This window comes from Xenopus tropicalis, chromosome 4 (assembly GCF_000004195.4).
Source record: "Xenopus tropicalis strain Nigerian chromosome 4, UCB_Xtro_10.0, whole genome shotgun sequence".
Classification (NCBI taxonomy): Eukaryota; Metazoa; Chordata; class Amphibia; order Anura; family Pipidae; genus Xenopus; species Xenopus tropicalis.
This window is the reverse complement of record NC_030680.2, coordinates 148651353-148672966: the sequence shown is the minus strand read 5'-3', so window position 1 is coordinate 148672966 and position 21614 is coordinate 148651353. Positions and strand designations below refer to the sequence as shown.

Genomic DNA, 21614 nt, shown 5'->3' with positions numbered 1-21614 from the left:
TCGCGCTTGTGAGTAACAGCGCGGCTGAGCCAATGAGAAGAGGGTGCGAAAGGCACAAGGCGGGATGTCCGCTGGCAGGGCGCTGCTGTAGAATTCACGGTTCTGTTTACAGTCCCCGCTTGTCCCGCTGCTCCCCGGCCCAGGAACCGGCGCCATGCTCGGCACTGACAAGCTGCCCATCGAGGAGACGCTGGAGGACAGCCCTCAGGTACCGGGGTGTCAGAATGAGGGGAGTGAGGGCTACCGGGAACCGGGGAGGGGCTTGTTGGCCGTGTCACTCCCAGGGAGGCACCGAGAGGGTTAATGAGAGCAGCAGGGGGGGCCGGGGGGGGGAAGGTGGGGCCGGGGGGGGGGGGGAAGGTGGGGCCCGGGTACAGGGGCCGCTGGGGAGGGGCCAGGGCTGCACAGGCTTATGGGGCGGGGGCATAGAACCGACACCAGAACCTCATTGGGCCGGGGGGGGGGGGGTTGGCACAGGGCATAGTGAGCTGGGGGATAGAACCGGCACCAGAACCTCATTGGGCCGGGGGGGGGGGTTGGGTGCTGGGTATAGTGAGCTGGGGGGATAGAACCAACACCAGAACCTCATTGGGCCGGGGGGGGGGGGGGTTGGTTACTGGGCATAGTGAGCTGGGGGGATAGAACCAACACCAGAACCTCATTGGGCCGGGGGGGGGGGGGTTGGTTACTGGGCATAGTGAGCTGGGGGGATAGAACCAACACCAGAACCTCATTGGGGCCGGGGGGGGGGGGGGGGGTTGGTTACTGGGCATAGTGAGCTGGGGGATAGAACCAACACCAGAACCTCATTGGGCCGGGGGGGGGGGGGTTGGTTACTGGGCATAGTGAGCTGGGGATAGAACCAACACCAGAACCTCATTGGGCCGGGGGGGGGGGGTTGGTTACTGGGCATAGTGAGCTGGGGATAGAACCAACACCAGAACCTCATTGGGCCGGGGGGGGGGGGGGTTGGTTACTGGGCATAGTGAGCTGGGGGATAGAACCAACACCAGAACCTCATTGGGCCGGGGGGGGGGTTGGTTACTGGGCATAGTGAGCTGGGGGATAGAACCAACACCAGAACCTCATTGGGAGGGGGGGGGGGGGCTTGGCACAGGGCATAGTGAGCTGGGGGATAGAACCGACACCAGAACCTCATTGGGAGGGGGGGGGGGGGGTTGGCACAGGGCATAGTGAGCTGGGGGATAGAACCAACACCAGAACCTCATTGGGAGGGGGGGGGGGGCTTGGCACAGGGCATAGTGAGCTGGGGGATAGAACCAACACCAGAACCTCATTGGGAGGGGGGGGGGGTTGGCACAGGGCATAGTGAGCTGGTGCATAGCCAAGGGGTGAGACCTGCAGCTGCTGCGGAACCTCTTGCCAAGCAGATTGCTGAACATGTAGGAGTGGGACATGAGGGGTAGTGGGGTCGGTACAGAAAGTCCCCCCTGATGTGGGTCATTTTGCTGGTTAAGGATGGAAGGGAACTGTGAGAGGGTTGGGTTCTGTTACTTATTGGTCTTATTCCTCCCAGCCTGGCATTCACACCTTGGCGCGGTTGCTAGGGTCAGTGGGAGATATAATGGCAGAGAATAAAAGGGAGGAATAATCTGATTTCCCCTTCAGGAAGTAGATTCCGTTTATATAAAGAGTCGTCATTCTTTGCCGTCTGTTGTGATTATCAGAGAAACACTGGGATTTATTGGAAGGTTTGGCTCCGCCCAGAACAAACACTGCGTCCAATCACAGTCACACGTGCACATAAACAGTTTGTATGATAGGATCAGCAAACATCTTCCTTCAGTTTTGGGTGGAGTTCCCCTTTAATAATTCTGCATCCAAAAAACCGCAGCAGTTTATTCCTTTCTCAGCTCAGTAGGTCAGTGACGGCCAATGAGAGCCAGCCTCCGCACAGCTCAGTAGGTCAGTGACGGCCAATGAGAGCCAGCCTCTGCACAGCTCAGTAGGTCAGTGATGGCCAATGAGAGCCAGCCTCTGCACAGCTCAGTAGGTCAGTGACCGCCAATGAGAGCCAGCCTCCACACAGCTCAGTAGGTCAGTGACGGCCAATGAGAGCCAGCCTCCACACAGCTCAGTAGGTCAGTGACGGCCAATGAGAGCCAGCCTCCACACAGCTCAGTAGGTCAGTGACAGCCAATGAGAGCCAGCCTCCACACAGCTCAGTAGGTCAGTGACGGCCAATGAGAGCCAGCCTCCACACAGCTCAGTAGGTCAGTGACGGCCAATGAGAGCCAGCCTCCACACAGCTCAGTAGGTCAGTGACGGCCAATGAGAGCCAGCCTCCACACAGCTCAGTAGGTCAGTGACGGCCAATGAGAGCCAGCCTCCACACAGCTCAGTAGGTCAGTGACGGCCAATGAGAGCCAGCCTCCACACAGCTCAGTAGGTCAGTGATGGCCAATGAGAAGCCAGCCTCCACACAGCTCAGTAGGTCAGTGACGGCCAATGAGAGCCAGCCTCCACACAGCTCAGTAGGTCAGTGACAGCCAATGAGAGCCAGCCCCCACACAGCTCAGTAGGTCAGTGACAGCCAATGAGAGCCAGCCTCCACAAGCTCAGTAGGTCAGTGACAGCCAATGAGAGCCAGCCCCCACACAGCTCAGTAGGTCAGTGACAGCCAATGAGAGCTAGCCTCCACAAAGCTCAGTAGGTCAGTGACAGCCAATGAGAGCCAGCCTCCACAAGCTCAGTAGGTCAGTGACAGCCAATGAGAGCCAGCCCCCACACAGCTCAGTAGGTCAGTGACAGCCAATGAGAGCCAGCCTCCACACAGCTCAGTAGGTCAGTGACAGCCAATGAGAGCCAGCCCCCACACAGCTCAGTAGGTCAGTGACAGCCAATGAGAGCCAGCCTCCACAAGCTCAGTAGGTCAGTGACAGCCAATGAGAGCCAGCCCCCACACAGCTCAGTAGGTCAGTGACAGCCAATGAGAGCCAGCCTCCACACAGCTCAGTAGGTCAGTGACAAGCCAATGAGAGCCAGCCTCCACACAGCTCAGTAGGTCAGTGACAGCCAATGAGAGCCAGCCTCCACACAGCTCAGTAGGTCAGTGACGGCCAATGAGAGGCAGCGCCTACACAGCTCAGTAGGTCAGTGACGGCCAATGAGAGCCAGCCTCCACACAGCTCAGTAGGTCAGTGACGGCCAATGAGAGCCAGCCTCCGCACAGCTCAGTAGGTCAGTGACAGCCAATGAGAGCCAGCCTCCACAAGCTCAGTAGGTCAGTGACAGCCAATGAGAGCCAGCCCCCACACAGCTCAGTAGGTCAGTGACAGCCAATGAGAGCCAGCCTCCACACAGCTCAGTAGGTCAGTGACAGCCAATGAGAGCCAGCCTCCACACAGCTCAGTAGGTCAGTGACGGCCAATGAGAGCCAGCCTCCACACAGCTGAGTAGGTCAGTGACAGCCAATGAGAGCCAGCCTCCACACAGCTCAGTAGGTCAGTAACAGCCAATGAGAGGCAGCGCCTACACAGCTCAGTAGGTCAGTGACAGCCAATGAGAGCCAGCCTCCACACAGCTCAGTAGGTCAGTGACAGCCATTGAGAGCCAGCCTCCACACAGCTCAGTAGGTCAGTGACAGCCAATGAGAGCCAGCCTCCACACAGCTCAGTAGGTCAGTGACGGCCAATGAGAGCCAGCCTCCACACAGCTCAGTAGGTCAGTGACAGCCAATGAGAGCCAGCCCCCACACAGCTCAGTAGGTCAGTGACAGCCAATGAGAGCCAGCCTCCACACAGCTGAGTAGGTCAGTGACAGCCAATGAGAACCAGCCTCCGAAATGAGGCAAATTACAAAAATGATGTTTCATAACAGTTTCTTTTTACTGGGTATTTGTATGAATTCTCTTATCCAATGAGTAACTGAATACGATGTGTTTCTCCCATAAGGCACCACTGTAATGCTAATTAACTCTGATCATGTGATGTTTCCTCTTATTACTCACGGTTAATTATCTCCCCTCCCCAGTCTGTCAGCATCCAGCCCTTAATGAATAACTCTGGATTAATTGTTCCTTCCGTGCCAGTCAGTGTGTCGGCTTCCGCTGCCATTTGGGATAAAGTTTCTCTGCCCTGCCCCCAAGTATCTGTCAACTTATCTCTAAGTACTTACCAACCTGCTCGTTACACTCAGCTAGGGAGACACCGATCTCTGTATAAACAACCCTCTTTTCACCCTTTGTTGGACCTGTTTTGGCTCATAAGCAAGAGTCCATTATGCAGGAACATTATATGTGCTCTGTGACTGCTGCGTGCACAGCCCGGGGGCAACAAACCGCTTCCACTTCTGTTTGTGAGACTCCCGGGGCCGAAGTCTGCAGACTCCTCTGATTGGTGAATCTTTCATCCTAAATTTCCTTTCCCTTTTGTTTCCAGACCAGGTCCCTACTGGGGGTGTTTGAGGAAGATGCCGCTGCCATTTCCAGTTACAGTAACCAGCTGTTCCACGCTATGCGCCGGATCTACGACGCTCAGGTACCGGAACATTTCTACTTACTGTCACTGTGTCTGTCCCTTTCCCTTCTCTGCACTGCTGGTTCTGACTCCTGATACAACTCCCCAATATCCATTCATCCCTCATTCTCACTGGGTTTATAGTTATGTGTAACTGTCACTGTGTCTGTCCCTTTCCCTTCCCTGCACTGCTGGTTCTGACTCCTGATACAACTCCCCAATATCCATTCATTCCTCATTCTCACTGGGTTTATAGTTATGTGTAACTGTCACTGTGTCTGTCCCTTTCCCTTCCCTGCACTGCTGGTTCTGACTCCTGATACAACTCCCCAATACCCATTCATTCCTCATTCTCACTGGGTTTATAGTTATGTGTAACTGTCACTGTGTCTGTCCCTTTCCCTTCCCTGCACTGCTGGTTCTGACTCCTGATACAACTCCCCAATACCCATTCATCCCTCATTCTCACTGGGTTTATAGTTATGTGTAACTGTCACTGTGTCTGTCCCTTTCCCTTCCCTGCACTGCTGGTTCTGACTCCTGATACAACTCCCCAATACCCATTCATCCCTCATTCTCACTGGGTTTATAGTTATGTGTAACTGTGCCTGGCAGTGGGGATTCTGGGAATTGTAGTTTCACAGCAGTAAAATATCATTAGTTTTCTGATTCTCTGACCTTTCCTTTCTGGTTTGTTATCAGAACGAGTTAAGCGCCGCCACCCACCTGACCTCCAAACTCCTGAAAGAATATGAGAAGCAGGTAGGTACCAGCATTTAGCGCCTTATTGGCTGCAGTGCGTCCTGACCTGCTATTGGTTTGTTGGCGGTACGTTTTGGAAGGGGCAGTAAATACAGTATGTACATAGGGATAGGGGAGTACACAGCACTGTACATTCCTACAGTACATCAATAGTGCAGACTGGGGGGGGATATGGACCCCAAAGGCCACTTCTTCACATGTTCCCCCCCCCCAGCCTACACGGTATAAACTCCACGTGTGCCATTACCCTAAGGCCAGTGTTGTTGGGAGTCGCATCTCTCACTCACAGGAGTTTGTTTATTCGGGAAGAGCCAAACTAAACATTGTATTGTGTTCCGAACCCGGAGCAGATTCATTTAATTAAATCAGTAATTGGCCCTGGGGGGGCCCCAGGGGCTGTGTCTGTGTAGTTGGGGACAGAAGGAACCCATATCCTTAGCATGTTACATGAGGATCCATGAATTGTATGTGCTGTCACTGTAACACTTATCTCTGTAATTGCCCTCTATTAACTGTCAGTCTCTTCCTGCAAAGCAAGGTACAAGGTGACCGTTGAGCTTCCTGCAATTAAATGTCGGTGGCTTTCTGCCCTGTCAAAGCGTTCTACAGAGTCCCTGGGAAGGGGAAAGCATTCAGTGGCTTCTGATATCCTTATCATTTACAGTAGGGGGTACATTATCCCTTATAATACATGAGTGATACTCAGAGTTCCCTGTATAACTCGGCCTGCAGCCTTGTGCCTTTATATGGGGGGCACAGAACCCCTCAGTGACTGCTAATATCCTTATCATTTACAGTAGGGGGTACATTATCCCTTATAATACATGAGTGATACTCGGAGTTCCCTGTATAACTCAGCCTGCAGCCTTGTGCCTTTATATGGGCACAGAACCCCTCAGTGACTGCTAATATCCTTATCATTTACAGTAGGGGGTACAGTATCCCTTATAATACATGAGTGATACTCGGAGTTCCCTGTATAACTCAGCCTGCAGCCTTGTGCCTTTATATGGGGGGCACAGAACCCCTCAGTGACTGCTAATATCCTTATCATTTACAGTAGGGGGTACATTATCCCTTATAATACATGAGTGATACTCAGAGTTCCCTGTATAACTCAGCCTGCAGCCTTGTGCCTTTATAACACTAACACTCTTGGTGTCTCCCAGCGCTTTCCTCTAGGGGGCGACGATGAGGTCATGACTTCAACACTACAGCAGTTTTCCAAAGTGATTGATGAAGTAAGTCCTGTATTTATGTTCTGGGTGCTGCGCTGTGTCTTTAAATGAACTCCCTGCCATTATGATTTTATTCGCATTTAATTTGGTGGGAACTAAGATGTAAAACCGTAACAAAGAGCATTTCTCTGTAATGGCAGTAAGGGGCATATCTTTATAGTGGTACACCAGCATCACCAGTGCCCATAGCCACCAATCAGTAATAGGACTTGAACGGCCGCCTAAAAGTTTGAAAACCGAAGCAAAGATCTGATTGGTTGCTTTGGGCAACATCACCGGGGATGTTGGTTTACACAGCATAATAAATGCCCTAAATGTGTCCCTAAATTTTCAATTATATATATATATATATATTATAAAAGTATTTAACTCATGTAGCTGCCTAATTGCCTCATGACAGAGAGATATAGAGGGAGATACATGTAGTGCTATTGGCCTCACTGCAGTGTGTTCTACCCAATAGCTGAGCTCGTGCCATGCCGTTCTCTCCACCCAACTGGCCGATGCAATGATGTTCCCTATTGGCCAATTCAAAGAAAGGGATTTGAAAGGTGAGTCCACTCTGTATTATAACCCAATTATAGGAAAACCTGCCCAATAATAACACATTAGAGCTCTATAAATAATAAAGGATAATAATAATAATCCCTTTTCAACCCTTGTTTTTATTTGCCTTTTTTTTCTATTTTTTTCCCCAGAAATATTAACACTAAAAGAAGTTTTCCAAATCGCCAGTAACGGTAGGTACTGGGCCTTTGCTGAGAATTTTGTAGAGAATTTTCTTTCCACCCTGGGATCAGTTTCAGAGGTGTTTGAATTTATAATTGAAACTGAATTGCAGGCAGTGGATACAAGGAGTGGCATCCCAGCCAATATGGTAGGGGAATGTACATCGCCGGCGCAGCTTTAGCTGCTATGGAATTATCCAGATAGAAAGGGAATTGGGAGAGCAGGAATCATTGACACTAGGCCCCCCAAATATATCAAAAGGCACTAAGGTTGCCAAGGAGCAGTAACTCATAGCAACCACTTTACTTTTAAACAGGTAGCCAGTAAATTCTACCCGCTGATTGGTTGCTATGGATTACTGCTCCTGGGCAACCTTAGTGCCTTTTATTACATAACCCCATTAATGTTTCAAATAAATTGCCTCTATGGGAAGGCAAACAGGTGTTTGTTGCTGAACTGTAACTTTCAGCTTGTTCCAACAGATACACTGAGGTTATGTTAATCCCTACCTGCAATGCATTCTGGGGGAACATAAGATTGAGAGAGCTTATATATATATATATATATATATATATATATATATATATATATATATATATAATTTTATTGGTGTTTAATGAAGGATAAGCCCTAGGGCACTGTTTATTCGCTGAAGTACTGGCCCACCGGGCTCCTAATGAATCTCCCTCTCTGCTCAGATCACGACGTTGCCATCAACAGGTACAGCCGGCTCTCCAAGCGAAGAGAGAATGAAAAGGTTAATTATTTATATTTATGCTTCCCGGGCCTGTTCTGTCGGACCTCGCAGTCTCAACCCTGTTCCTTTTATTTCCCAGACCAAGTTTGAAGCCACGGAAGACGTTTACACGGCCCGGAAGAAGCAGCACCAGACTATGATGCATTATTTCTGCGCATTGAACACCATTCAGTATAAGAAGAAAACTGCCATTTTGGAGCCGTTGCTAGGGTACATGCAAGCCCAGGTAACTGGTTTATGATTTGGGGAGGAGTCAAAGTATGAATGGGCGGTCTGCTCTTGTTTTGAAAGCGAAACCCCCCCCACATATCAATACCCTACTCCGTACCCCTTCCAGCACAAATATGCCCCCTACAGGCACGCTGGCCACACCTTCTGGGGCAGGAAAGGCTAAGCCAATACATATGCAGCAGATGGATTTGGGTTCGCTGCAGGAACCTATAGCAGAAGTCAATGGGTCCTGCGGGAGCATTAATCTGATTGGTGCTCAATTTAAATCCATAAATGTTTAATTCAACCCCCTTCCCGCTTAATGGGGTATTTATGTAGCAAATGAGAGAAAGGGAATGGGGCTAAGCCCCGCCTCTATGTAAGAGACCCGAGTGCGCAGGCAGCACAGAGCGATGGGCTTATGGAAATCCCTGGTGTATAATGGAGTCCGTGTGTTTCCTTCCGCACAGATCAACTTCTTCAAAATGGGCTCAGAAAATCTGAACAGCCAATTGGAGGAGTTCCTAACGAACATTGGAACCAGCGTGCAGAGGTGAGTAAAGGCAGATAGGCCTACCCCTTACTGGGGTCCTCCAGTGGGGCCCCTCCCTCCGGGGCTCCTCCCTCCGAGTCCCCCAGGGTGTGAGAGCACCAATCAGTCGCGCTGCATCTGGGGCCTGTGCCCATTCATGTTACATAAGCGCAATGTACTGGGTGTTTCCATCTCCTGTGCGCATTGCTATGGGGGTTTCCTTTGCTCTTCCTGATACGGCACCTGTGGGACGGCTTTAGTACTGGTCACATTGGTGGGACCCCAGCACCCAAATTTGCAGCTGTGCCTCCATGTTTAACGTGCACTGCAGCCCTTTCCTACACTGTACGCTTGGTCCCATCTCCTGTACTGTTTCCCGCCACTCATCCTTTCTGTGCCCCCAGCCAGCTTGGAGTTCTGGAGAAAAATACTGCCATTCATGATATTTAGGAGCCTCTGTGCAATTATATTAACTTTGCAATTGGTCTTCATTATTTATTCTAGTTTTTTAATTCCTCTTCTACATTATTCCAGCCCCCCATTCATATTTCAGTCTCTAATTCAAACCATTGCCTGGTTGCTAAGGGAAACAAGACCATAGCAACCAGATAGCAGCTGAAATTCCAAACTGGAGAGCTGCTGAACAAAAAGCTAAAAAAAACACAAATAAAAAAAAAAATGAAGACCAATTGCAAATTGTCTCAGAATATCAATCTCTACATCGTAGAAAGGTGAACACCCCATTTAGAGAGCAACCTAGTCACGTGACCAGCATATGGTACAGGAGATGGCCCAGCAGCGCCCCCTACCTGCGAGGCTCATACTAACTGTTGCTGCTTCTTCCCGCAGTGTCCGGAGAGAGATGGACCAGGACATGGAGAACATGCAGCAGACGATCCAGGACATGGAAGCAGCCAGTGAGCCCCTGTACCTGCCAGACCCCGACCTAAAGAAACTCCCCGTGAATCGCAACTTGACCCGGAAAGCGGGTTACCTCAACATACGCAAGTACGAGCAATCCTATTGGCTAAGGCTGGTCACTGGCACTAGCAGCTTCCCTCTGACAGTTGTGGGTGTCCCTGTTGTTCTAGCAAGACCGGCCTGGTGTCGTCCAGTTGGGACAGACATTACTACTTCACGCAGGGCGGGAACCTGATGAGCCAGGCGAGGGGCGACGTGGCCGGGGGGCTTGTCATGGACATAGATAACTGCTCGGTGATGGCCATCGATAGCGAGGACCGGAGATACTGCTTCCAGATCACGGCGTTCGACGGCAAAAAGTGCGTGGTGTTTCTGTATCTGATAAAATGTGTTAGTGCCATTATATTATAGTACCAATCCCTGCCCTGCCCAGGGGCCGCTCCTTCCCAAATGTACAAACATACAGAGACGGAATGTTCCGGACACACAATAAGCTGTACCCCCATACTGTACTGTCTAAGGGAAACACTATGGCACCTCCTACCCATATGTATAAATACAAATATACAGAGAAGGAATGTTCTGGGTACACAATAAGCTGTACCCCCATACTGTACTGTCTAAGGGAAACACTATGGCACCCCTACCCATATGTATAAATACAAATATACAGAGACGGAATGTTCTGGGCACACAATAAGCTGTACCCCCATACTGTACTGTCTAAGGGAAACACTATGGCACCTCCTACCCATATGTATAAATACAAATATACAGAGAAGGAATGTTCTGGGCACACAATAAGCTGTACCCCCATACTGTACTGTCTAAGGGAAACACTATGGCACCCCCTACCCATATGTATAAATACAAATATACAGAGAAGGAATGTTCTGGGCACACAATAAGCTGTACCCCCATACTGTACTGTCTAAGGGAAACACTATGGCACCCCCTACCCATATGTATAAATACAAATATACAGAGACGGAATGTTCTGGGCACACAATAAGCTGTACCCCCATACTGTACTGTCTAAGGGAAACACTATGGCACCTCCTACCCATATGTATAAATACAAATATACAGAGAAGGAATGTTCTGGGCACACAATAAGCTGTACCCCCATACTGTACTGTCTAAGGGAAACACTATGGCACCCCCTACCCATATGTATAAATACAAATATACAGAGAAGGAATGTTCTGGGCACACAATAAGCTGTACCCCCATACTGTACTGTCTAAGGGAAACACTATGGCACCCCCTACCCATATGTATAAATACAAATATACAGAGAAGGAATGTTCTGGGCACACAATAAGCTGTACCCCCATACTGTACTGTCTAAGGGAAACACTATGGCACCCCCTACCCATATGTATAAATACAAATATACAGAGAAGGAATGTTCTGGGCACACAATAAGCTGTACCCCCATACTGTACTGTCTAAGGGAAACACTATGGCACCCCCTACCCATATGTATAAATACAAATATACAGAGAAGGAATGTTCTGGGCACACAATAAGCTGTACCCCCATACTGTACTGTCTAAGGGAAACACTATGGCACCCCCTACCCATATGTATAAATACAAATATACAGAGAAGGAATGTTCTGGGCACACAATAAGCTGTACCCCCATACTGTACTGTCTAAGGGAAACACTATGGCACCCCCTACCCATATGTATAAATACAAATATACAGAGAAGGAATGTTCTGGGCACACAATAAGCTGTACCCTCATACTGTACTGTCTAAGGGAAACACTATGGCACCCCCTACCCATATGTATAAATACAAATATACAGAGAAGGAATGTTCTGGGCACACAATAAGCTGTACCCTCATACTGTACTGTCTAAGGGAAACACTATGGCACCCCCTACCCATATGTATAAATACAAATATACAGAGAAGGAATGTTCTGGGCACACAATAAGCTGTACCCCCATACTGTACTGTCTAAGGGAAACACTATGGCACCTCCTACCCATATGTATAAATACGAACATACAGAAATGGAATGTTCTGGGCACACAGCGCAACCTCTCAGGAAATGGAACATAAACTCCTTGTGATTAATGTCTGAAAGGAACTTGTCACCAGGAAATGAAGTGTTAGAACCGATGGGTTGGTCACGTGACTATCCGCACATTGTTTGCCACTTAAGATCTGTTTGTGGCCCCCGTTGCAGGGAGTTGTGGCCCCCGTTGCAGGGAGTTGCTGTTATGCACATTCTCATCCTAATTTGTTTATTTGTTTTCTTTAAGGTCAGTCATTTTACAAGCAGAAAGCAAAAAGGACTGCGAGGAGGTAGGTGCTCTAAGCCAATGTGCCAGTCCCTCCCCAGAATCACCAGTTGTTTGGGGGGCAAGTGCACAGTACCCCGAATTTCCCTCTGTGCCTTACACCTATAGCTCTTTGGGCTCCCACATGTTACTGGACTACAGCTCCCAGCATGCATTAAAGGAGGCATATAGGGTAAACTAAAAACCTTGTTGGCAGTTATGAATAATATACGGTGCTAGCTTCCCTTTGGGCTAAATATTAACCCTATCTGTAACAATGGCCCCTTTATTGGAGCTCCCTATAGATCCTCTCAGGTCCCTGTCTGGGTTTCATATGAGGGGTGGGCGTGTCCTAACTGTCCCTGCCAGAAGCACAGTAGGAAGGGGGAGAGCCAATCACAGCCCTGCACTCACACAAGCACAGACAGGCTTCAGTTCCCTATCAGGTCAGCCTAGCTGTTGATTGGTTCCTATTCTACAGTGCCGCCGCCCCCCTGCACAGCCTGGGAAAAGAAGCAGCAGGAAGTGGCACAGATGGGCGGGGCTAGAGGGGGTGACTTTCAATAAATCAGCCCTTTCCTTCTGTATTTAGATGAGTACAATTCATTGGCACAATATGGTTTTTCACACAATATGTCCCATTTAACCTGTTGTAGTCTGGCTGCATCTGGCAAGGGCAGGCCTTTTGAGGGGCTTGGGGCAAGCTGAACCAGTGCGGAGCCCTCATACCTAAGGATCCCACTTACTCCTCTCATTGGACATCAATAAGCACCATGGGATATGTGTATGTGGCAGCTAGCCACATCGACATGCCAGGCCCAGGGCAACTGTCCCTATTGGCCACCCTCTAAGCATCTGGGGACCCAGGAAACAGAATGTAAACGATCCAATCAGGCAGAGAGTCATTGTATCTTCCTGCGTCCAATCCTGAGTGTAGATCTAGGATCCCTGCCATAAAGCGAGACAGGGCTGCTGTTATTATTTGCCAAGGAAGTAGAGACCCATGAATACTAGGACATACATGTCCCTTCCAATAGAATTCTAATACAGATTTTCTTTCTCTACAGTGGATCAGTACAATAAACAACATCTCCAAGCGGATTTACCTGACGGAGAACCCGGAGGTGAGTATCCCAAATGCTCAGAGCTCAGCACCCGGTTCTATTGGTACCGGTTATTATTTAGAGATCCAACTCATTTCAAGTTAAAAAAAATGGATTTGATTGGGTATGGTGGTCTTTTTATTCCCAGGGGATTACTAGTTTGCATAGCTAGAGAATGGGTGGAGCTTTGGCCAACATATACTCTCCCTATGTTAAATGTGCCATATACAGCTGAGACTCTCGTGTATTTCATTTTTGTTATAGATTTACCCTGGTGTTTTGGGGTGTTACTTTTTTTTGGGGGGGGATAAACTCCGTTGCCGGGCAGATAGCGTAGGGCATCCCTTTGTACTTTCTCCATAGCTTGGCACAGAGCTGTATCTGGCATAGAGAGCCAATCTTATATTTCAGAGGAGTTCAGTAAAGCCCTGGGATTCCCAAGTAAAGACAAGTTATTTCCACCTTAGGAAACGGCTGCGAGAGTCAACCAATCAGCACTGGAGGCCGTGACTCCCTCCCCGTCCTTCCAGCAAAGGCACGAGAGTATGCGGCCGGCAGTGTGAGTATGGGGCTTGTCCTACTGTGCGCTCCGCTATCTGCCCTCCCTGTAGGGGCAAAACTCCATGTTGTTTCCTTATTATCCTTATCATTTAACCATTAAATAAACCCAATAGGGCTGTTCTGCCCCAATAAGGGGTAATTATATCTTAGTTGGGATCAAGTACAGGTACTGTTTTATTATTACAGAGAAAAGGGAATCATTTAACCATTAAATAAACCCAATAGGGCTGTTCTGCCCCCAATAAGGGGTAATTATATCTTAGTTGGGATCAAGTACAGGTACTGTTTTATTATTACAGAGAAAAGGGAATCATTTAACCATTAAATAAACCCAATAGGGCTGTTCTGCCCCAATAAGGGGTAATTATATCTTAGTTGGGATCAAGTACAGGTACTGTTTTATTATTACAGAGAAAAGGGAATCATTTAACCATTAAATAAACCCAATAGGGCTGTTCTGCCCCCAATAAGGGGTAATTATATCTTAGTTGGGATCAAGTACAGGTACTGTTTTATTATTACAGAGAAAAGGGAATCATTTAACCATGAAATAAACCCAATAGGGCTGTTCTGCCCCCAATAAGGGGTAATTATATCTTAGTTGGGATCAAGTACAGGTACTGTTTTATTATTACAGAGAAAAGGGAATCATTTAACCATGAAATAAACCCAATAGGGCTGTTCTGCCCCAATAAGGGGTAATTATATCTTAGTTGGGATCAAGTACAGGTACTGTTTTATTATTACAGAGAAAAGGGAATCATTTTTTAAAAAAAATCTATATTATTTAATGAAAGTGAAGTCTATGGGAGAAGGCTTTCCCATAATTTGGAGCTTTTTGGATAACAGGTTTCTGGATTAAGGATCCCATACCTGTACAAATATTCCAAACCCCCCTCCAGGAATCCCATTTACTTGTGGACTCTTGTTAAGCAAAGAATAAAATAAATACTATGCTTTATGCTCCCATTCCCTATACAAACAAATAGACTGATGTCCCCAGACAGTAATTCCCTTGAATCAAATAGATATTTCCAAGGTTTTTTCACAATAACAAATATATTTTTATACTGCAGAGTAGATATATCCAGAGAAATGCAGTGCCAGCTGATGTTACCCCCAGAACACCAACTCTGCATTGTTTGCCCCCAGAACACACAACAGTGTAATTGAGGAGGAAAATAGCAAAGGGAAAGTAAAACTGCTGCACACATTGTTGCCGGTGGCTTGACCTTCCCTGGGCTTAAAGAGCGGCTGTTATTCTGTCCCCATTCTCTGTGTATCCCTTACACCCCCCGCAGGGTTGGGGCTCCCCCATGATCTCCAGTTGGCGGCTGCTTTAGAGAAGCGCTAAATCTGTCAGAGAGTCACAACTCAGCTATTTCCTCCAATCTGCTTGGGGATTAATGGGGTTTAGTTCAGCTCTACCTTGGTAACAAGACACTGGCAATTTCTCCTTTATTCTCTGTGCTTACTGTTCCTACTCTCCCTCCCTTCAGATCAGCTCGGCACCAGTTCTAGTTTCTAACTGGTACCAGTACATTGTGATACACAGAGTAGCCTATATACTGACCCCCTCTGCCTGGTTCTTGTTACTGGTACCAGTACATTGTGATACACAGAGTAGCCTATATACTGACCCCCTCTGCCTAGTTCTTGTTACTGGTACCAGTACATTGTGATACACAGAGTAGCCTATATACTGACCCCCTCTGCCTAGTTCTTTTTACTGGTACCAGTACATTGTGATACACAGAGTAGCCTATATACTGACCCCCTCTGCCTGGTTCTTGTTACTGGTACCAGTACATTGTGATACACAGAGTAGCCTATATACTGACCCCCTCTGCCTAGTTCTTGTTACTGGTACCAGTACATTGTGATACACAGAGTAGCCTATATACTGACCCCCTCTGCCTAGTTCTTGTTACTGGTACCAGTACATTGTGATACACAGGGTAGCCTATATACTGACCCCCTCTGCCTAGTTCTTGTTACTGGTACCAGTACATTGTGATACAGAGTAGCCTATATACTGACCCCCACCCCTTACGTAGCTATTGGTGCAGGGGGTAAATGATGCAATTGTTTCTGTTTCAGACCCTCCAGACCCCACGCCACACGTACCAGCAGCACCGGATCCATTGGATCAGATTCTTCAGCCCTTACCGCCCTCTCACTGGACTCCATTGTAGCTCCTGACACTCCCATCCAGTTTGACATCATTTCCCCAGTTAGCGAGGACCAGTCCGGGCAGCCGAGAACCCCGGGGCAGACTGGCAGGTAAGGACTAGACATAAGCCAAGGGCAGGGTTGTTGGGCACAAAGGCCCTTACGTGGGCACCCAGTAGGGCGGGTTCCACAGCAGCTTGGGGTTGGACCCGTGAGTAGTGTAGAACAAGTGTCTCCGACTCACGGACAGCTGACCCCCATTGGCATTCTGGGAGTTGTAGTTCAGCCCCACTGGTTGGAGATCATTGGTTCCCTGCTAACAGGATTCTCTTCCTTTTCCAGACGAACAAACCCATTTGGAGAATCTGGGGAGAAGTCAGAATCTGAAGGTAACAAATGTCTTTCCTCCACTATAGTGATTGGCTAAAAGTCCCCATACACTGCTGATAGTAGCTGCCGATATGGGTCCTTTGGACAGATTCGGCAGCCAATCGGCCCGTGTATGGGCACTACCGACGGGCCTGCCCGACCGATATCTGACCTGAAATTGGGCAGATCTCGATCGGGCAGGTTAAAAAATCTAGTTGGATCGGGGACCGCATCGGCTCGTTGATACGCTCCCTTAACCGACTTTGCCTATACCCGTCGTTATAATTCGACATCGCCAAGCGAGCAGATCTTAAGGTGTATGGGCACCTTAAGGAATGAAAGGGGCGGGCATTTTACAAAGGGTTGGGGGGGCCCTTGTATCTTATTTCCCAGAATTCATTGTTCCCCCAACCCGCCGTTACAGACTCCATCTTGCACCAGCTGTTTATTGTGCGGTTCCTCGGCTCCATGGAAGTGAAGTCTGACGAGAGTGCGGAAGTCGTGTACGAGACGATGCGGCAGATCCTGGCAGCCAGAGCCATACACAACATCTTCCGTATGACCGAGTCCCACCTCCTCGTCACGTGCGACTGCTTGAAGTAAGCTCTACCCCTTTAGGCTGGGCTGAGAGGGCATTTGCCCCTGGGTCATTGGGGGCCCCGTGGGGTAAAATGATTCAGTTGCAATTGTTGCATGTTCCTTGGGCACCCAACCTGCAGCCTGTAGGATTTTGTTATTCCCAGCATCACCTGACAGGCAGTAGCCCTTATTAACCAATCAGCTCTTCTCAAACAGAGTTCAAAAACCAAAAGCTAAGTTCCTATTGGTTGCAGGCAGTGATAACAAGTGTTTTATTTCTATTTTATTTTAGGCTGATTGATCCACAAACCCAAGTCACGAGGCTGAGGGTGAGTTTGCCTTTTTCCTGTGAGCGGGGTGATTATTCTCTTTTCCACTTGGCTCCTCCCTACAGTATGTAGCGGAAATATCGGATTTCTTGATGAGCTTAACTTTGCCCTTAAAATGGGGCAGTCGCCTATCCAGGCTGCTCTTTGGGGTATAAGCCCCGCTGTAATGTCACCCAGTAGGTAAAACTCCTATCCCAGCTGCGCCCATTGGTGCCAGACCTGTAGCCAAAGCCCCAGCATCCTTCACTGCATGGCAGAGGATCATGGGAGTGTTAGTGCAGCCTCCCCGTTACTGTTCCCATGTAGCCTGGATGGCAGAGGATCATGGGAGTGTTAGTGCAGCCTCCCCGTTACTGTTCCCATGTAGCCTGGATGGCAGAGGAACATGGGAGTGTTAGTGCAGCCTCCCCGTTACTGTTCCCATGTAGCCTGGATGGCAGAGGATCATGGGAGTGTTAGTGCAGCCTCCCCGTTACTGTTCCCATGTAGCCTGGATGGCAGAGGATCATGGGAGTGTTAGTGCAGCCTCCCCGTTACTGTTCCCATGTAGCCTGGATGGCAGAGGATCATGGGAGTGTTAGTGCAGCCTCCCCGTTACTGTTCCCATGTAGCCTGGATGGCAGAGGATCATGGGAGTGTTAGTGCAGCCTCCCCGTTACTGTTCCCATGTAGCCTGGATGGCAGAGGATCATGGGAGTGTTAGTGCAGCCTCCCCGTTACTGTTCCCATGTAGCCTGGATGGCAGAGGATCATGGGAGTGTTAGTGCAGCCTCCCCGTTACTGTTGCCATGTTGCCGTTTCCCACCCTCTGTGTGTTCTGACTACAAACCTTCTTTCCCCCCCAGTTCCCTCTGGCCAACGTGGTCCTGTACGCCACCCACCAGGAAAACAAGCGGCTGTTCGGCTTTGTGCTGCGCTCGGCGGGGGGGCGGGCCGAGGGGCGGCCGCTCTCTGTCTGCTACATCTTCGAGTCCAACAACGAAGGGGAAAAGGTAAAGAAGGGCCAAGTCCCTATATTGGGGGTCATTCTATTGGCTGTAAATAATGTTATTGGGACCTCCCAGCAGGAGTGAGTCGCTCGCAGCAGGATAAACCCTTAGGTTTTGGGGCTCACAAATAAAGCATCTTTATAGCTCCTAGCTAGTATAGAATGCCCCATTCCTAGCAACTTTGCAATTGGTCTTCATCATTTATTTCTTTTAGTTTTTGAATTATTTGCCTCCTTCTTCTGACTCTTTGCAGCTTTCAAATGGGGGTCACTGACCCCGGCAGCCAAAACCTATTGCTCTGTGAGGCTCCAGTTTTATTGTTATTGTTACTTTTTATTCCTTATCTGTCTATGCAGCCCCGATACTATTCATTTTCCTATCTCTCGTTTAAACCACTGCCTGGTTGCTAGGGTAAAAAGGACCCTAGCAACCAGCTGCTAAAATACCAAAGTGGAGAGTTGCTGAACAAAAAGCTAATTAACTGAAAAACCATAAATAATGAAGACCAATTGCTAATTGCAGTGTCTAAAACATTAAAAGTTAATTATAGGTAAACTTCCCCTTTAAGTCGGGGGTGGGGCTGCATTCGCCAGTCCCTGATTTTATCTCCTTTGAACCTGATGATTATTGTATTTATTCTGATTAAGCTGATGGGGTAGTTTCTATGGTAACTGTAAGCATTGTTTTGGGACCAGGGATTGGCTGATGGGTGGGCAGGTCTGTCCAATCCACATGGCGTTGCTTCTTACAAATCTCACATTTGTTCCCTTCACAGATCTGCGATTCCGTGGGGCTGGCGAAACAGATCGCTCTTCATGCAGAACTTGTAAGTGTCGCTGAACTGCAACTCCCTGCATGGCTTGTTAAAGGGGTTGTTCACCTTTAAATTAAGTTGGAATTGGAATTTACGCAGCTATAATATGAATAGGGGGCTGTTCCCGCTGAATTGTGCTTAGTACAGGGGAATCCCTATGTGCCATAGTTTTATGGTATCTCTCTGTACAGGCTATGAGCAAACTTAGGGGGCTGTTCCTGCTGAATTGTGCTTAGTACAGGGGAATCCCTATGTGCCATAGTTTTATGGTATCTCTCTGTACAGGCTATGGGCAAACTTAGGGGGCTGTTCCTGCTGAATTGTGCTTAGTACAGGGGAACCCCTATGTGCCATAGTTTTATGGGATCTCTCTGTACAGGCTATGGGCAAACTTAGGGGGCTGTTCCTGCTGAATTGTGCTTAGTACAGGGGAATCCCTATGTGCCATAGTTTTATGGTATCTCTCTGTACAGGCTATGAGCAAACTTAGGGGGCTGTTCCTGCTGAATTGTGCTTAGTACAGGGGAATCCCTATGTGCCATAGTTTTATGGGATCTCTCTGTACAGGCTATGGGCAAACTTAGGGGGCTGTTCCTGCTGAATTGTGCTTAGTACAGGGGAATCCCTATGTGCCATAGTTTTATGGTATCTCTCTGTACAGGCTATGAGCAAACTTAGGGGGCTGTTCCTGCTGAATTGTGCTTAGTACAGGGGAATCCCTATGTGCCATAGTTTTATGGTATCTCTCTGTACAGGCTATGAGCAAACTTAGGGGTCTGTTCCTGCTGAATTGTGCTTAGTACAGGGGAATCCCTATGTGCCATAGTTTTATGGTATCTCTCTGTACAGGCTATGAGCAAACTTAGGGGGCTGTTCCTGCTGAATTGTGCTTAGTACAGGGGAATCCCTATGTGTCATAGTTTTATGGTATCTCTCTGTACAGGCTATGAGCAAACTTAGGGGGCTGTTCCTGCTGAATTGCGCTTAGTACAGGGGAATCCCTATGTGCCATAGTTTTATGGTATCTCTCTGTACAGGCTATGGGCAAACTTAGGGGGCTGTTCCTGCTGAATTGTGCTTAGGAATCCCTATAGTAACACAATAGGAGGGTTATTGAAGGTACAGAGGAAGTTTTAGGAGCAAAATAAAGCAAAAAGAATCAATGGGGAAAAAATGAAGGTTTGCTCATTAAAGGTCATGTGACCTGATCCGATATCTTTGCTCGCTGACAGGATCGCCGAGCGTCGGAGAAGCAGAAAGAAATCGACAAAGTCAAAGAGAAACAACAGAAAGAAATCAGCAAACAGAAACAGATAGAAAAGGTAGGTCCCTACCCCTGAGCAGTTTTTACCCCCGGGGGGGGGGGGGCAATACTCCCTTTGTGCTTCTCATGCTACTGTTAAACTGGTTATCAGATTTTCCTAAAGTATGAAAAAGTCACTTTTTGGGTGCAGTTTTCCTTTAACGTTTAAAGGGGTAGTTCACCTTTTAATATGTTGTAGAAATTGATATTCAGCGACTATTTGCAATTGGTCTTCATTTTTTAATATTTTATGGTTTCAGCAGCTCTCCATTTGGTCTTTTAGCAGCTATCTGGTTGCTGGGGTCTTATTTACCCCAGCAACCAGGAAGTGGTTTCAACGACAGATGGGAATATGAATAGGGGAGGGGCCTAAATATAAAGATAAGGAATAAAAAGTAACAATAAAACTGGAGCCTCACAGAGCAATAGGGTTTGGCTGCCGGGGTCAGTGACCCCCATTTGAAAGCTGCAAAGAGTCAGAAGAGGAAGGGAAATAATTAAAAAACTATAAATAATGAAGACCAATTGCAAAGATGCCAGGAATAGGCCATTCTATAACATACTAAAAGTCAACGAAAAGGTGACCCGCCCTAATGGCAGTGTATCAGTTGGGGGGCCCCGGTTGCTCCCCCGTTGGGGCGATCTGACCGTAACCTCTGTACCCCCAGGATCTGGAAGAGCAGAGCCGTTTAATCGCCGCCTCCAGCAGGCCCGCCCAGGCCAGCGCCGAGGGGCAGTTTGTGGTTCTGAGCAGCAGCCAATCAGAAGACAGCGATGTGGGGGACGAGGGGAAGAAGAAGCAGCGAGAGTCGGAGGCGTGACGGAGGCCGATTAAAGGCACGGGCAGGACACATCGCCTTTTATTATCCCCGTAATCACTCGAGTACAAGCGCTCATTACTTTGCCTTTGGGAAGCGGCCATGTTTGGGGGCCGCCATACTGACCCGGGGCGCCCCCGCGGAACCTTCGGTGCCCCCCAGACCAAGCCTATTGTGATGCTGCCTCCATTTACAGGACAATAAAGGGGAAGCGCCGAGCTTGATGGGAGTTGGGCGTCGGCCTCGCGCCGTCCGTCGTCGTTTGTAATGAATCGTTGTCGTAACGGGACGCTCTTGTGCCCCATCGTGATTAAACCTTTTAATTGCTGGGGGCGGGGGGGGGGTTAATGCGTTTGCCCTCAATGCCCTCTTGAATGTCCTGCCGCCGTCCATAAGGGCAGTCAGGTGTATGGTTTAAAGGGCAAGCTAACCTCAAGATTAAAATTTTAATAAGTCACATTCTAAGAAACTTTGCAGTTGGTCCTTTTTTTTCTGCTGATCTTTAATGTTAACCCTTTAGCATCTGAAACAAAGTGGGCCTGTTCCAGGCACGCCCAGTCTGTGCAACTCCCAGTATAGGGGTAGGCGGCACGTACTGACTGGGGGATCCCGGGAGTTGCCCACTTCTACCTCTTACCTGTCAGGTTCTATAG

General features: G+C 48.5%; 1 protein-coding gene across 1 annotated transcript; it reads left to right on the top strand.

Annotated features, from left to right (window-relative positions):
* Window positions 1-18: 18 nt before the first annotated feature.
* Window positions 19-21430, top strand: appl1 (adaptor protein, phosphotyrosine interacting with PH domain and leucine zipper 1). Its single transcript, XM_031901258.1, has 22 exons — window positions 19-208; window positions 4401-4499; window positions 5181-5240; window positions 6410-6481; window positions 6942-7029; window positions 7177-7218; window positions 7906-7964; window positions 8044-8190; window positions 8645-8727; window positions 9556-9714; window positions 9798-9986; window positions 11907-11949; window positions 12992-13048; window positions 13495-13586; window positions 15689-15871; window positions 16103-16149; window positions 16554-16728; window positions 17001-17037; window positions 17883-18029; window positions 18802-18852; window positions 20073-20162; window positions 20812-21430. The coding sequence occupies exons 1-22, from the start codon at window positions 155-157 to the stop codon at window positions 20962-20964; spliced, it is 2127 nt and encodes a 708-aa protein (XP_031757118.1). The 5' UTR covers window positions 19-154; the 3' UTR covers window positions 20965-21430.
* Window positions 21431-21614: the final 184 nt, after the last annotated feature.

What these genes read in the sequence shown, in the direction of transcription:
- appl1 (XM_031901258.1), top strand. Translation starts at nt 155, where the DNA reads ATGCTCGGCACTGACAAGCTGCCCATCGAGGAGACGCTGGAGGACAGC. An exon ending in GGTTACCTCAACATACGCAA is followed by an intron (nt 9,715 to 9,797) that starts GTACGAGCAATC and finishes CTGTTGTTCTAG; the next exon opens with CAAGACCGGCCTGGTGTCGT. An exon ending in AACAGAAACAGATAGAAAAG is followed by an intron (nt 20,163 to 20,811) that starts GTAGGTCCCTAC and finishes CTGTACCCCCAG; the next exon opens with GATCTGGAAGAGCAGAGCCG.